This window comes from Zophobas morio, unplaced genomic scaffold (genome assembly GCF_036711695.1).
Source record: "Zophobas morio isolate AGI-343-1 ecotype UQ-CSIRO unplaced genomic scaffold, CSIRO_AGI_Zmor_V1 ptg000044l, whole genome shotgun sequence".
NCBI lineage: Eukaryota > Metazoa > Arthropoda > Insecta > Coleoptera > Tenebrionidae > Zophobas > Zophobas morio.
The window spans coordinates 3,681,397-3,698,993 of record NW_026972149.1 but is presented as its reverse complement, the minus strand read 5'-3'; the positions used below and the strand labels follow the sequence as shown (position 1 = coordinate 3,698,993).

General features: G+C 37.7%; 1 protein-coding gene across 1 annotated transcript in view; it reads right to left on the bottom strand.

Annotated features, from left to right (window-relative positions):
- Nucleotides 1-17,597, bottom strand: part of Hwt (heavyweight) — a 54,935-nt gene that overhangs the window by 15,784 nt on the left and 21,554 nt on the right. Inside the window, exons 2-3 of the mRNA XM_064072540.1 lie at nt 10,673-10,792; nt 5,614-5,734 (exon numbers count right to left, since the gene is read on the bottom strand). Of these exons, the coding sequence (XP_063928610.1) occupies nt 5,614-5,734; nt 10,673-10,792 (241 nt within the window). The remainder of the gene's footprint in view (nt 1-5,613; nt 5,735-10,672; nt 10,793-17,597) is intronic.

The window sequence follows — 17,597 nt, the reverse complement described above, 5'->3', positions numbered from 1 at the left end:
ATCCTCGAGATTGTTTCTAATTGTATACTTCTAAAACAAAACAAAAAAGGACCCCGAGATTCTTTCAAAATATGTATTTCAAAAACAAAACAAAAATCGTCCCTGAGATTCTTTCAACCTACTTCAAAGAAAAAAAAAAGGGTGCCCGAGATTCTTTCCAACTACATACTTCAAAAATCAGATACAAAGGAACCCCGAGATTCTTTCAGACTACTTCAAAAACAAAATACAAGGAGTCCCCGAGACTCTTTCAATTTCATAAAGCGTCCCGAGATTCTTTCAAACTATTTCGAAACCAGACACAAAGAGTCCTCGAGATTCTTTCTAAATACATCTATAACAAAACAAAAAGGGACACCGAGATTGTTTCAAAATACTTCAAAAACAAAACAAAAGAAGTCCCGATATTCTTTCTAACTACTTCTAAAACAAAAATTTTCCAGAAGAATCAGTAGCTCTGGTGTAGCGCCCCAGCCCGTATCCAAATTTTATATACTTTTAAATAAAGTAAAATTTCGGCCTTTTAGGGGCCGGTCTAAAGTTTTTCCGCGCTGGTTCAGCAGGTCCTATGCGCCCCTGTCAGCTAGTTAACTATGGTATAGTGGAACCTCTCCACAACGGACACCATGGGAATCTCAAATTGACCGCTGTGGAGAGGTTTCAAGACATGAACTAAAGAAAGCATTACATTTAACATGTACATACAATGTAGGTTCATACATGCATTTCTTTGTTATATATAAATAATAATATTTTTCTTTAAAATTTCCGCAACTTGCAACCCATATTCATAATGAGCGATATGCGGTTGAAGGGAGTTATGACCTGTTACCGAGAATCTGTTGGCCTAATCTTTAAATTTTATTGTACGGTCTAATCTCGGGACCGCCTTATCTGTCCGTTGTGAAGAGGTAATTTTACAAGAAAATAACAAAAAATGCCGCAATTTTACTGTTGGTGTCCGTTGTTTGAAGGTGTCCGTTACAGGAGGTTTTAGTGTAGTTGTTACAAGTGTACCATTTATTTCATGTTTGATGGACACTATTTGTGTTCAGTTTGTTAACTAAGAAAGAATAAGTCGAGTGCGACATTCCAAACACCTATAGTGTGTATCTTTTTAACCAACTTATTTAAATATCTCAACTGGAGAACTTAAAGGTTAGGTGGCCTTCGATAGGTATCGGAGGTTGCAGTTTATGTGTAGGTACCCCAATTTTAGGATCATTCTGAACACATAAGGCGTTGAACCTACTTGTCCTATTTGTGGGCAAAAATTCAATACGTGCTTCTGTAATATTTAAAAGCAGGACGTTAATAATGCCATTATATTCCCCGGAAGCTTCTATATTTAAAAACCGAATGAGCGATCACCAAAGTCCCCTCCTAGTACTTAAACCGAATTTGTTCTTATGCTCGTCTACACGGCTGCAATCTGCATAATGGCCGAAATTAACAGATAGATGCTTGCAGAAATGTGTGTGCACAAAAAGACTGGATGAAAAATGCGTCCGTTTTATCCAGGGGCTGATGGATGGCTCGTGTAAATGACGCCTTGAGCTCCCTAAACCACCACGAGCGGCTGTCTCCGTCACTGACGTCATCGACCGAATATCCTGGACATACAGGATAAGGGAGAGCCAACCGAATGTTTATTATGCTTGATTTATTTGGTTTTATGATCTCACTTATGTCCTAAAGGAACTTCCTGTTCCTCGGGTTTTACTGCCCCTAACGCCACTTCATGCTAACAAACGCCCATCTCGTTTTAAAAATGATCGCAACCTCGTTTTGACTATGTCCCTATAAGACCGACTCATTTTTATAAGCGACACTATATTAAAAGCTCACCGAGCGTAAATTGGAGCAAGCTTTTCCGTTTTTTCTTCATTATCACAAATCGCGACCGAGGTGTTGGTAATGGGGGGAGGGCGGGGGATTTGTAGGGAGGTTAAGGGGATTGCAGCCATCAAACGCACTTGCGGTAATCGACTAAAGGAATAAAACTATAGTAGAGAATATTTAAAACTTAAAAACATAAAACTTTTATTAAAAAAGATACGAGGGGGTAAGTGGCGTAAAATTCGTTTTTACACACCCTTCATAATAATTTTAGTGCGTAATGCTCTTGGGGGTTGCATTATAAAACGTCAATAAGCGGCAAACCTGGAAACAAATAGGAATGGCGTTCCAGTTGGAACGGAACATTATTATTATTATTATTACTATTGTCATTACATGTTGCTAACTATAATATCGTGGGACATAACTTAATTTTTGGACGAATCTGTACAAGTTTGGTCCCTGGAATCGCAACACTGGACATAGAGTGATGCGGTTTTATTAATTTTATGGAAATGAAGCAAACAGAGACATTTATGTCGGTACAAAGGTGACACGTAAGAATATTTTGATGACGTCATCCATTTTTTGGTCCGGATGAATAGATAAATTCTGGTTAGAGTTTTATCGTCTTCACTGATAGTTTGGGAAATTATAGTCAACAGACAGATAACAGGCATTTTCGCATTTTACGACCTGCACCACGTCGAGGAAACAAAATACGACATTCACATTTGGTCCGAACGAGGGCTGAGGGAAGGTTTCTTGATCATAAAAAGTAATTTGATTTATCTATTATCTCGTGTGATCAAAAATTTCAATAAATTTCTAGCTGGTGTCTCAAACCTGACATGAAACCGCTAAATTTCCTTATTAACATTTCTAGCATTTCCTAATAAACTGAATCCGAGTTCCAATAGCAAAACTTTCCCAAACGGGATTTGCCTAAAGGTTTGAATTTCAGAGATTCCAATTTAAGACAGAGTATGCTTGACGTTTTATGCGTCTATTTTCGATTAAATCGATGTAACAACTGCTTAACCGAGCGTGTGAGCAACATATTCAAGCATTAACGTTCCAACTAAATCTCTGTTATTTGCCATTAGTGGAAACACTGCCATACTAAAGGTTTCGTATCGCAAAATTAACCCCGAATTAGGTAATGAGGCATCACAACACGTAGCAAATAAGTAATAAAATAAACGAGACCGTTTTATTTTTGAACAACCCATAGGCGACCAATACAATGATTCGCCATATGGTGCGTTTTATCTCGTCCGACCGACTGAGCAGCGAATCGAAAAGTGTGAGCTCGGACAAAGAAGTTTTAACGACGTAGCACGTTACTAACCTTTGTGACATTCTGCCGAAGTTATTTAGTTATAGAGCGGGAAAATATTGTTAGGTTAGAGGTAACCGTTAACGGAATGTTGCCATAGAATTATTTTGCTTTTAAAACGTTAATGTCGCGAGCTTCGTTCGCTTTTCGTTTCAAAAACGAAATCCAGAAATGTTTTAATAAACGCTGCTAAAATATTCGCGTTGCAGACCAATGTTGTTAGTACGTACTACGTAGAACGGAAACTTGTTATTATTTCAAAAGTGAGTTAGACAGGCTATTTATTTTGAAATGCTTAGGAAATGAAAATGGTGAAGCGAGATTACCGGCGGGCGAATGCTGGTGAAATACGGTTAGGACAAGTATGATTCACCCTTGACCACAACGTTTAATTGCTATTTTCAACCCTTTATGTTCTACGTTTTGGAACCCTTCAATACCAGCCTTAGTAATTATTCACGGAAACGCGTAAGAAGAGTTTTTCACTCCCTCTGTACAACAACCCCGCGCCAAGTTATTTATAGTTTTGTCTTCTAATTATAGACACGTTAGAACAAGTTTCGAGTAATTTGTTTCGCGATGCTGTTAATCGATTTAGCGTAATCGTGTCATCAGAAATTTCAATTAGCGAAAACTACTTTGTCGTGGCTGTCACCGATTCGTCGGAATCTTGTAAACGCGAACCTCCCTAAATATAATTGAAGGGCCATCACGCTGAGAGCGATTTTAATAGAGTGCGCAAAAATATGGAACGCCCTTGGGATAGGAGCATTATGTAAATGAAATCTTCAAAATAAGCGACCAATTAGGCGTGAGTTGCACAGCTCGAAGTGGCGGGAAATTCAAATATTAAGTGACGCCGATAGGGAAGTGCATTAGCCTCGGAGTGGAAACACCCAAATTTAATTATATTGTAATGATGATTAGGGGAACGTGAGCAATATCCCACACATGTCGCGAGCATCCGAAGCGATTAATGTAATTCGACAAATACGTCCGACGATGATTACCACCACGAAAAATAACTGTAAACATGCTGAAATGGAAATCAACAATCCCTAAACTGTATCATACTTACGTAGCAGTTATAAAGTCCTCAAAGAATATTGAAAACAAACATTCTCAAATTGTGACTTTGATCTCGTCGAGTGCTCTTCGCGGATATTGCATTTTCATATTCCACTCAAATGTAAAACGATGTATCGATCGTTACGTGTAAGTAACACGAAACGAGGGTTCGTTTAGATAACTTAAAACGAACATCCTGTATATGCGGTCTGGTTTGGTCGCTCATTTTAATAATTTCTGAATCATGGGAATGTCAACACCGGTTTATGTTTAGAACCAGAGAAACTGACACCGAATTTCCACAATCCATTAGCTATGCTATTCTGAGTACCGCTGTTATTAATTAAATACTATGCGCTCTATTTTATTATTATTAGTAACGACAAGGTTTACAATTCGGGTGAACAACACATTAAAAACTACAGTTGCGTTAAACCCGTCAAATCATAAGTGAGGTTATGTTAGAAGTTACGAAAAATTGATAGAGATATTGATTTCTAAGTAGCGTTATCGTTTTACGTCAAGATAAGTTGCAGCAACTGCCCTGGTTATCTTAATTAAAATTAAAACAACATAATCATGTTCTTTTCCGCGTGCTCGTTCTACAGGAGCAATTATGAATCCACTTTGTTTACGTTGAGTTTATTTTAGAGATAAAAGAAATTTGGTGAGACAGCAGCCTTATCTGCTCGTAAAACAGTGAAGATAAATTATTCATACGTTAATAATTAGTAGCACCCTCGTAACATATAGATTACTATCGCTCCCGATACTTTAATGCTCGTTTTCACCCTTGAGTGGCTCAGAGTGTGTCATCGCCCCACATTTTTACCTTATGGGAGATATAAATCACAACTTGGAAACTTTCAACATTAGTTCATGGTTTTATCGAGACCTCAGCGGCGACTTTATAATGTCTTCATTCTCTATCGATTTTTATATAAAGCCAAATTGAATTCACGTGGAAGTGCTTATTTGGCATATTCTACTTCCACATGAGTGCCTTGGACCATGCGAATTGTGTCAAGGGCACGATATAATGAAAAGGAGAAAACTTCCGAGGGCTAATCCTTTCCAAACAGACGTCTAGAGTGACTTTATTTGATATCAGCTTTGATGTTTGCTATACGGCGTAAGTAAATCAAGCTATTCAGTGCGACTTCTTTCATCTCCAATGAATGCGTTATTAACCCTCGGTGAGTTACCCAAATTTTTCAAACTACAGATAATGGAATTGCTCGCTACAAATTGAAATGAAATGAGATTCCCTCGCTGTAACTATTAAGAGCTTTCGAAAAATAATATAACTTCGTAATAAATTCGACGAAGGGAAGGAAAAGCGCCTTATTCTAATTTGTATTTTTTACCTGTAGTGTAGGGTTGCGAGTACTCTCGATCAGGACTTGTGAAGCATTTGGTCTCAACTTCCTCTTGAATTAACTGTTGCCTTGAGTCGCGCGGAGTCGAGTATGTCTCCAAAATTTCAATCTAAAACAATAGAAACGATCAAATTTGACAAATCTCGTTATGCTGACAATGAATTATTCCTCTTGTTTCGAGACCCCAACAAAAATGAATAAACAACGAGATTTCATTAATAGACAAAAGATAAAATTTGGATGGTGAAACCTCTTGCTATTGCTCCTGGGGGAAATTTATTCCAGTAATTAAAATGCAACCTTCACAGTAGTCGAAATTATATTAAATATTGAGCTTGATCGAGGGGCTAAATTGTCTCATCTCTGACAACAAAAGGGTAGATCATGATCTGTCACCTCTTCTCTTCTAATGAATATGGAGATTTGTTGCCCAACACCACTGTTTGCACAAGTATTATAGAAATCAAGATGCGGAATATTAAAGGGTTGAAGTACAATAAGTTTTGAGACACAGTTGGCAGTGGTTTCAAAAGCGTTGGCAACTCGTTTAAATGTCACCGTATGTCAACAATGGCATGCGGTCAGCAGGAACAGGTGTCGTTATTGTTACAGTCGATTTTGACACACCCAACAAATTAATTTAGCACAAATGAATTTAATAATGTGAAAGTTGACATCGGGATTATGAACCCGAATGCCGAATTTTATTAATACAATTTTTTATAAAATCCCATCTCCTTAATTGAAGGTTGTTCAGTACTTTATTGCCGTTACCAACTGCCAAACTGCTAACTAGCACCGACAGCTCTGTTACAATCAAGTCGTTTTTTGATATTGAGGAATTCCAATTAGGATCCTCTAAAGCACTCCAGCAATTCTGAAGGAATTCCAAAGACGATTCCTCCTTCTTGGTGCGTATAACTAAAACAATTTACATTGATTTAACTCCCCCAAATTAAATGCGATTGCTTTCTATGCCGGTCAAGTCCCGGCCATAAATATACTCTAAACAGGCTAGGGAAAACCGTGTTCGATAAATTCAAAAATCGTTCAACTGATTCAAACATCTCTACTATTCCACCCTTAACAGCTTTCACCTAAGGCGCCGCAAACTCGCCCAACTAATTACTGTTCTGATTTCAGTTATCTTGTAACTTTATACACTGTTTGCCATAGAATCTTAAACTAAAGTTAATTATTCGTCCGACCCTATTCAAGGACAAGTAATCACTACAGCCTCCCTTGTTCACTCACGAACAGCAACAAAATGCGAATGCTGCCAGCTTTACTAATAGCGGCGTTTTTTGCGAATACAAATTAGGTTCAATCCACGATAAATTGTCACTTCTTATTCCGGACAAATGGTTCACTATCACCCCAAAAAGTAAAATGTGTCGACATAAGCAAAAAAAGACAAAAACTTATTGATTTCTTTTGTCGCCGTTGTATTTCGTCTACTTCTTTGTTTGAATTGGATTGCCTCAAATTGTAGAATATTACTTTTTTGTAGTGGTGGAATTTGCGCGATATTTATAGAGAAATTTTACCTCACTGAAACGTGAAACAAGTTATTTAAACGATACGATGTTGATGGTATGCCACAACGCAAATGACGACATCTAGTATCAGTTTTCACCGTGAGAATATTAATTGTCGGTCATCACGGTGACATCACAGACTTGACAGATTAAGTTACACATTACAACACAAGTTATTATTGGGACAAATACAAAGTAACCTTAGAAATGATGCAATATATTGTATTTCGTTATTTGAAGCAATACACTGTATAATCCAGATGAGTAACAGACACGCGCTAAGCGAGCAACCACACCTATTCCTAGCAACACATACAGCTAACGGTAGTGGGAGGCTAGACCCGTTTTCTTGTTTGGCCTTGACTTAACCGGGTTTGTGCTTGTGCAAAAGCATTACCTCTGCGTCCTTGAATTAACTTCCAAAGTTTGTTTATTAATATAAAATTAACAAGCGTATTATGTGAGATCCCGTCGAATAAATATATAGCGATGAATTAACACAAAGGAACGTCAAGAGCGCACCAGAAATTATGTAAGTTTGAAAATTCTGGGCACTGACGGCCCGAGATGTGGAAGCTTTCGAGAAAGGGAAAGTGCGGTAAATAGGATTTGAGATCAAAGGCAGCAAGTTTGATAGTTGACAGGAGTTGAAGAAACAAGCCAGAGTTTAATCTATTGAATTATTACTAAACAAAGACTAGCGGATCTTTATACGTTGAAAGGCACCTAGTCTGGTTATATAAATAGGAATACGATCTGATTAAAAGCTGTATTTTTGTTTTTTATGTATACATTTTGACAGGAAGTGTTTCATGTCAACATGACGTGTCGTGTTTTAGCAGATCCACTAGATCATAATTAAGGTGCTATAAGAAACCAGCTCCGCTCTACAAAAATCTCTTTAATAAAAAATCGGGGTAAAAACTTCCACTCAAGGGATGCAATACAACGGCAAATTTAAAAATAAAATCTGATGCAGTGAAAGACAGAAATAAAAATAAACAACAAATTGTGGGCGTCCTGTGAATAAACGCGGAGAAAATTGTTTACCGTTGATGATTATTAATTAAAATCACTCAAACGCTTGGGGGTTTTATACACCTCCACTCTTTTGTGTTTAATTTACTTTGCTAACGTAATAAAATACTTGTTCACAATTAATTAATTAGTAATGAAGTAACCAACGCTTGAGCGTGTCGGATTAATTGGAGTGATGCCATTTCACTTGTGCACTTTTTCTCTTTTTAGTACAGCCAAAAATAGCCCGGAATTAATAATTAATAAAGGGGGAGGATCCAAGAAATTTCTTTATTCAACCCCTCTCCCCATAAATTTTTCGACTCCATTGAAATCCATTGAAACCATCATATTCATAAGAATCTTCGGAAACTTTTCTTCCAAACACTAAATTATGGCCGCCTTTTCGTGAAATATGGAGCGGAATTTTCAAGATAATATTTACGTAGTCAGGTACGAAAACAATCGCTTATTTACTGAACAACCTTTCTGAATTATACAAAAACCGAGTGCTGACAAGGATTTGTAACAACCTGATTTATTTGCAGAGTGGCGTTAATGGAAACTACGAAATTCGGGGAGTTCTTCATAAATATTAATAAGTCATTTATTGAGCATTCAGTTGTAGTAGAATCGATATATTCGGGTAATATTTGGCGTGAGGAGGATGCTAAGCAAACATTTTATATTTCTTAATAACGTTGTTACAACACAGTTATCCCAAGAGCAAGCAGAATTCTGAATATATTGACACTTTTAAGGATCATCGCATTAGAAGTGAAGATCTTTCCGATAATCTCAAGACTCAAGAGTGCCACAGATGCGATGTTGTAAAAACAGAATTGCTGCCTGAATTATGTACAAGTGTTGTTCAGATATACTGAATCTACTAGATCTTTGTTCTAGACAATATGATTGACAAGCTTTACGCCATACCCAGGTGACAAGCATATGACACCAAATATATGACCATAACCTAATAACTATTGATGCAGAGTTAAATGAAAGATCTGAAAAATCTAAAAATTGAGCGCCGAAAAAACCGAGTTCATATTTTTTACACAGCCTATTGAATTTAAATCAGGATAAACCTAAGGACAGCTTAATTGACACATTTTTCCAATCCATTGTTTACGTATGCTATAGTTCAGCCATACTCTAACAATATTTGTCGCTTCAGTTCTTCCCATAATTGGGGAAGTAAATCTCTAGCAAACACCGAGGATAATAAACCTCGTAAAAAATAAAGAGATCTACACGCTACGGAACATCTGCTTTTACTGATTCTGGCAGAAATACCAACTGAGACACTGCGTGAGACTCATGAAGTACGTAATAAAAATTAAACGTTCCATCATTCCGATACTCCTCTATATTTTTAGTAACTTTTGTGTTGTAACTAAATGGCAGTGACACGTGTGCTACATACCACTGTTTGTATATCGTAGGACCCGGGTGGAGGTAACATAAGCTCGGAATATATTCAAATGAAGACAACAACAATTTTAGTAGACAAGCCGGAATTGTCAGGTATCACAGTATCAGCTTTCCTAAGCATCTACGTGCTATTACCCTATTACTGAAGTGTAAAGTGAAAGTTTTGCGTTCACGTTGGTAGCAGGAAACGTGCGTCCTCCCTTATAATAATGTCTTGTCTCTTATTCTCCCTTCATTAGCAAATTCCAACTTACAGGTCATTTTCACTTTCCTCTGTATTACGTTACCGACAATTAAGTTTGCATTTTCACGTTTATTTTGCTGTTTAAGAGAAATCTTTCAAAGGAATGGAGAATTTAATTCCGTAGTTTCATTAAAAAACTTGACACTGGAGTAACTTGCTACCCCTATTTTGTTTATTTTTAGTTTATCGTGGCCTGTTGTTGCGGTAGTGCGAATTTTAGTCGTTAACAAAGTTTATAGATCCAACTTAGTATGGCTGCTGGTAGTTTAATATACGTGTTACAACCTTCTCTCGCCTTTCCCTTCGCTTGTTACACATTTTGGAAGTATTTAAATTATAATTAAAACTGTACACTAACAACCACCTAACTTTAAAAAAAGTAAGGTTAGAATATGCGTCGGGCGAAATTAGTTTAGTTTCTGTCACTTTTATGGAGCATTATTGATGAATTTAGCACGAATGCAAACAGTCATAAAACCAAGCGATAAGAAAAAAGTCGTTTAAATTTGATGATGGTATTCACATTATTGTCCACTGTGTCTACAGTTTCCCCTTCTTAGACAGAGAGGCTGAGATTTTACGACCCAATATTTACTTGATCGATTCAGGATCACACTTAATAAATACACAATTTGGAATCAAACGTTTTCTTGTGGAACTACAGAATAAATAAACGCCAAAATGACCCCACGTCGTAAGGTTGTTGTGAAAAAGTTGTTGAAAGTTTCAAGTAACTATCAACTATGTTCGAAAAGTTTGCGGTTTAGAGTTGGCTACGCATAATCGTAGTTCAATGAATTGTTATTCTCACCTTTTCTTCATTTGGACTGGAGATGTTCCATTCGGCGAGACTAGGAACTGCGATGCTATTGGGTCGTTTTTTGTTGCCGACGTTGTCTACTGGCAGACTGTAATCATCACACAGCGAGATCTGAAAGAAAAAGGTAATATCATGAAAGCATATAGGGTATATTTTAGAGATTTTAAGCTATTAATGCTTTGCTCGCCGCATACTTAAGCCCCTGATGCAATTATCTTGGGAACTGTCGCACACATAAACCTAAGAATGAATTATGCCTGCCTCAGATTAGTAATTTAAATTTCCTTGCACGTTCCGAATAGAAGTGAATCCAATTTTTTTAATTGTGGCGAAGGGAAGAGCGACCCTTTCGATCTTATCGCATGATGAAGATATGAAATGATGTTACCGTTTATCTTTATTTCGCTCGAAAATTAATTCCCTCGGGGCGCAACTTGTAAAAAATAAAAATATGTCGCGAATGGAAAGAGGTGGAGTTATCACGAAAGTTTAGTACACGGCTGCCGCGTCATCAATCACAAAAAGTCGAGCAGGGTCAGCGGTCATAATTTCACCCGATGTTGGTGTTAGTTTACCTCTCCCCAAATAATAAAGTGGACGTTGTCTCTGACAACCCCATTTGTCAACATTGTGTCAAATGTCAACATTTTGATATTAACAAATTTTACTTAATCACCGTGTATGATTTAAAGTACAATGGAGGCGCGTTACGCAGACACTATAGGAAATGAAGACCACTAGTCATTCTGGTGGTGACACGTTCATTAGCTGAGAGGGTGAAAGGTAGTCGACAACAGGGATACAGTGATTTCGCTTATTTATTTAGGGTTGAGTGCGTGTGTCTTTGATATAAACCCATAGCCTTCGACTGGGTCTTGATTGCTTCATCGAACGACACCATCTCGACGACATTCTTAATTAAAACCTTCCCCGTCGTAAAAACCAATTGATTTGTGGACGATTTTAAATACAATTTCGGTTAATAACACAACTTACGGAGGCATAAAGCGATATCCTAGATTCTCGCCGTTATATAAGACACAGCGGGTCGCAGAGGGTCCAAAATGAAGGCAATAGATCATTTCGAGCACAAAAGCTCCTTGTTTGAGCTTACCGCTTTAGAGCAGCGTCATTGCTGATCTCGCCCACTTATGCGCCGCTTAACATTGCCTGACCGTTTCACGATCTCACATTTTTCCTCTTTGCATGGAATATCTAAAACCAGTAAAACCTTTTTCCGCAGCACCAGTTTCATTCATAAAATATATGTGCATATCGTGCTTGCCAATTCAAATTGACGCAAATATCTTTATCAAAATGGATAATAGGGAAGTATTTGGCAGCTTCTTGCCATACAGGGCGCGTTGTGCAAAACCTTGTCTTGTTGAGTAGAAGTTTTGTATAGGAAACTTATCTCCAGTGTCAGCTTTAAAACTTCCTAAACCCCTTGCAGAAGTAACAACGCGATGGGATACAAAGGATCATTATGCTGCTTTTAATCATGTATCTTTCGCTGTAAACCTATGCCGAATACATTCGAACTTCAGAGGGCTTTAATTAGTCGCTGAGGATCGACACAACCAAATCAAATTTCCTTGCTCGACCAGGTACACGAGGCGCCATTGATTTTGAGAGAATAACAAAGACGTCTTTAAACCCTAATCTAAAACAAGCTTTGTATCATAGAACAATGGTTACTTTCACGTTTTTACAGTTTGTTTCTGTTGGATGAGTGTTCTCTTGAAAGTCGCATGAACAGCCTGCGCTAAGCCGTCGTGAGTTGATGTCCGGTCTCAATACACATGTGTTCCAACTCACAGAAACGTTCGGTTAGTTAAGATGCGTGAAAGTAAGTGGAGACAAAGAATGTTATAGCTGTAAATTTCAATGCTCTAAATAAATGAGTGATGAAATTGCTCAGCGCATCGAGCAATTATCTCCCGTTAGGAAAAATAATTTCCACTAAAATGATTGTCGCGTTTTAAAACAAAACCCGGTCAAATATTGACGCTTTAATCAACGACAAAGGGATAATTTATTTATGTGTTGTTTTTAATTCAGCATTGTTTGCTGCCGATACGGGGATGAAATATGAAAAAGTTGCATAAAAACGTGGGTTTTATCACAATACCACGGTGGGGATTAAGTGGTTAGAGTCACCCCTTCGCACTGGTATTCATTTACTAATCTAATCCAGGCTGGCAAAGTACACTTTCAGCATGTTAGCTCTAATTGAAGCTGTATTAAATTTTGTTCGTTTCCAGCCTCCCCGATATACTATGTAGCAAGAACGGCAAAACCAACTCCAATCGAATACCGACATTTTCGAGCAAATGTTTTTCTCTTACGTTCCGTTTTTCCTATTAGACTTTCAAGACGAACGCCTAGTTAGTGAAGGGATCGGAACGTTATTGTCAAGTTTCGTAAATGAAACCTCTTACTTTCGACTCGGAGCTGTTTCGAATTCTTTACTGACACTTTTTCACCGTTTGCCTCTATTTGATCTGCTTGCAAATTCCTAATGAAAAACTCATCTCCAATAATATGATTTGTCGGCAATTTGCCGGATCACTGGGTTACTCTAATCTATCTTGTTATTACACTTCTGACACATGCTAGTCAAGAGCTCGAGACCAAAACCGGCGTCATTACGTTGTTAATTGCTGATGTGAGATCGATGTGTGGTCAATGTGTCGGAAGTGTCATCATCTGGATTTCCAGGGAGTATTGTTACTACTCACGCACACCTACTTTCCATGTCTGCTTAATTAAACATTACCAGCGTTTCGAGTTAAGACAAAACCGCAGCAACGGGACGACGTTATAACAGGCATATTTTATGACGGTTGTTGTGTAAAGGCTAAATCTGAGCCACTTAACATTAAAACTGCATTGCTTTGAAACAATCCCCGGGTTGAACCTTTGTCAGAGTGTCGCTGACCACTGTCACTCTTAAAGGGATTTAATACCTTCACAGTCTACCTGTTGTAATTTTAATATGTGGAATGTACACCCTTTTTGCTTAGTTAGCACAAAGTATTACATCACACCATGCCTAAACTTATCTAACCTAAATAATTGCTTTAAAGCCGTCTGTCAAATATGATATTTGACTTTTGGGTCAATTTCCATAGTCTGACTATGGCCATCATTGGTGCGAATTTCAGAAAATGTTAGTTGTAGTGTTCTAGGTTACCTGAAAGTGTCTGAGGACTCAAAATTTCACAAAAAGAGGAACTTTTTGTATCACCTATTGTGACAGTGTTTTAAATAGGGACAATATTAGATCACCCCTTTCTTGATAACACTTTTCACAAACTTTTCCCTAACCTTCAACAGCTAACTTTGCATTGAACGTCAAGTATTTATTAATTTGGTGAAGTTTTTGTTTGAAAAAATATCCATTAATCAGAAGCGCATTGTCCTCAGGAGTTCTATTAAGCTCTTGGGTAATAATGTAAGAATCTAGTAAAGTTAATGAATAATAATAAGCGTCTTCCCTTAACCTTTGTCGGCTTTGTAAAATTTTGAAAGAAAAGTGGCGCTATTAAAAGCTAGTTATAGTAAACTGCGCTTCCTGTCAAGTGAAATGAAAAAAGCTTCAAAGAAACACCACCGACTTGGAAGTTTCCACAAGAATAATTCTTTATAAAACTAACGTCTTAGACAGGAACTATATATTTCCTTGGATATTAGGGAACTTTTGACGTCATACATCACAAACTAAAGCATGACCTCGACATGTACACGGAACTGAGTCGTTTATTTCTTGTTTCTTGTGGCAATAATACAAGTCGGAATTATATGTTGTTTGACAACACAAAAAACACTCAGTTTTCGTTGATCGTTTCAAAATGGCGATAATGAAGTGAAGGGACAAAGAAACGCTCCCAAGGGGCGGTGGTAAATTTAATCTTGAACGATTGAGGTATTATCCTAATGAAGTAACGAATGTAGCTGTTGGCGGTTGTTGCAGTTAATGAGAAATGTACAATTTAGCCGGAACTCGCAACCATATTTGACTGAGGGGTCAGTTAAGGATGCCCCCAAGAGTAATGACACAATTTGTCTCCGTCTACCGCCTTTAAAGCTCCGGAGAATGACCTAAGATTTGTTTCCTCTACCACTTCATAATCTAGTGGTGATACTATCCCGTCACCAAATTGATGAAATTTCCCAACCAGCTAGAAGTAGATGCACGCACCAGCCACGCGTAATTTATAAAGCTCAAGAGTTTCGTGTTTATGGAATTGCGCTTCCAGTTGTCTGAGCTTTATGCAAATACCTCGAGGTGAAAGAAAACACTTTGTAATCCATATTTTATACTGATACAAGTGTGATTCCCCCGCTAATCCAATTCTGTGAACCCCACGGTATATTTCACACCTCCTCTTGCTTAATCAAAGTGAGTGTGAAACGTCTGAGATCGGAGGTCGATGTATATTTAGATTTAGCGTAATTTATTGACCGTTTCACTGTGGATTCAGATTAAGCTTTCATGGTAAACTTCAACTCGCACCTGAGCTTTCCCAAACCTCTTACAGGGGCTGCGAAACACTCCCTTAAATGCTTTTTACGACAACTATCCTCCCTGACCTCAAAACTTTAATTACTCAGAAGCATGAAACTCCTGGACCCTTTCGTTTTTGATAAATGTATCATAAATATGTACAGTAGTTCGTTCGAGACGTTACACATTCTCATCCTACCCGTTTCAAAGTTCAACACAACCCTAAAGTTTCTGATTTACGATACGCACGCACTTGCCTACCCCCGCTTTAATTTTTACCCCACTTGTACTAGAAAACAAATAAATAGTCCGCACTCTAAACCCTATACTTACGGTAAGCCCATATACCACCCTGCCACCGCTACGACACGAAATACAACACGGAATGAGGCAGAAAACTTCTCAAAATAAATAAACCAGTCAGACTACCGACTTTACCACTTTAACGTATGTAGTTTATCAATCTTAATGCCGGTATCGAACGCTCAACTTTTACGCAGACTAGCGATAAAGAAGGACAAGTTTCAACTAACGATACATCTTTCACTTTCAGTTGTCGTTACAATTATAAAACCCTATAACTCTATAATGGCGCCAGTTTCATTACAAAATGGCGTCATCAATTTTTCGAAAAGTATATGTGTCAGTGTTGCCCAGGGTTACATTTATATTTCGTCCTGTTGAAAATATGACCCAGGTGCGTGTTTTCGTTTGTTTCCTTGTTCCCTGTCATCACGTTCGTAAACAAGGACTCGATCATGAGGCGTTTAAAGCGTTTGGTGTCATTTGCAGGGCGCAAGTTTGAAATTCCTAGGGAGTTATATTGAGAAAATATCTCATTACGCGTAAATGGCATCGCATTTTCCCAAGACAATCGAGTATGAGTTAATGGACGATTACCTCCTCGCGGGTCCTAAACCGAATAAAAATTTTCTTTATATCCAACATTTAGGCGGCGACACGATGAAAAATGTTTAAGAGAAAATTGCTCATGTTTACCAATCAAGTTGCCGAGGGTGAAACAAATGACAAATGCGCCGAGGTAAGGGTGAGTCGAGCAAAATAAAACAAATGCAAAACATGAGAGGTACCATTAATGGACTGCATATTTGCGGGAGATGCCTTTACGACACGTTATTTAGCATTAGGAAGTAGCCAAGAAATAAAAACATATTGTTCTGCGGGAACTTTCCACGTTTAAAGTTGCTTTTGAAAAAAACTTTTTGCAAACTTGGAGTTGTGTTAATGTGGACCGGTCTTTTCAAGATAGTCGGGGCGAAACTTTTACATTAAACAAACAAGGTCTGAGATAGAGCGAACAGAACGACATAAATATGTATAGATGATAAATTGGTGTATGGTGACAGACTACAGCAGTTACCGATAATGAAAATAGCCGATATGAGTGCCCCCGAGCAGATGCCCTTGCAGGAGTCGAGATCGTGTTCTATTTCAAACAGGGAAATGCTCTAGGGAATGCTAGTTTTTTATTTCCCTATATTGTGATTTGTGGTGCTATCGGCACAGTTTACTTAGTGTCTTCTATGCCACGATTGACTTTTAAACTTACACAATCACTCTTTCACCAACAGCAATCTTTCTCTGCAGTCTTCCCCACACCGTCAGACGAAACCGCACCGTTGACCCTCAATTGACCATAACGACAAGATGGCTACATTTTCATGCTAAATTTAAAAACGGACACTAGACAATATCGTACCACAAATTCAAACGTAAATCTCCTGTCAACCCCTGGGTACAAAGGTTTTCTGGGTACCTTCATCATATGGACTTAAGTTGATGACCAAGAACCAAGACGATTTAAGTACGAAATGATACGGTGTTTTGAAACGCCGTGTACCAGTAAAGATCCGTGTCTGATATTTCCTCAACCTTTGATCGTTTTAAAGTGTTTAACTGCGTTAAAGATTTTAAATTTTAAGAGGAAAGTAATAATTTTATTCGGTTTTCCCTCCCCATAATGAATATTTGATACAGACTTGGCTGTTTGAGACGTATTCCTATAAAATATTGATGTAATAAATCTCATTTGCTGCGTAATAAATAACGTTTGTGTGAGGTGCTTTTAAACGTAAATACCCGCGACGATTTTTAATTAAAATATGCAAAATTCATCTTCGTTATTAAAGATTACAGATAACTACACAAACAATAATGCGTTTAGGTTATGTTTGCTTTTCATGAATGCTACATCAGATACGTATGCGTCCTTAATACGTTGGAAGGGGCAACCTATATTTCACCCTGACACTATCTCGAGTTAAGTGTTGAATTGTGTATCAATGTCTTTGAATTTCATTAGTGTCAAAATCGTGGATCTAAAATGAAAATGAAAAGTAAGACAATAAAAACGTTTAGATTAAAATCAGCTTTACGGTTATAGAA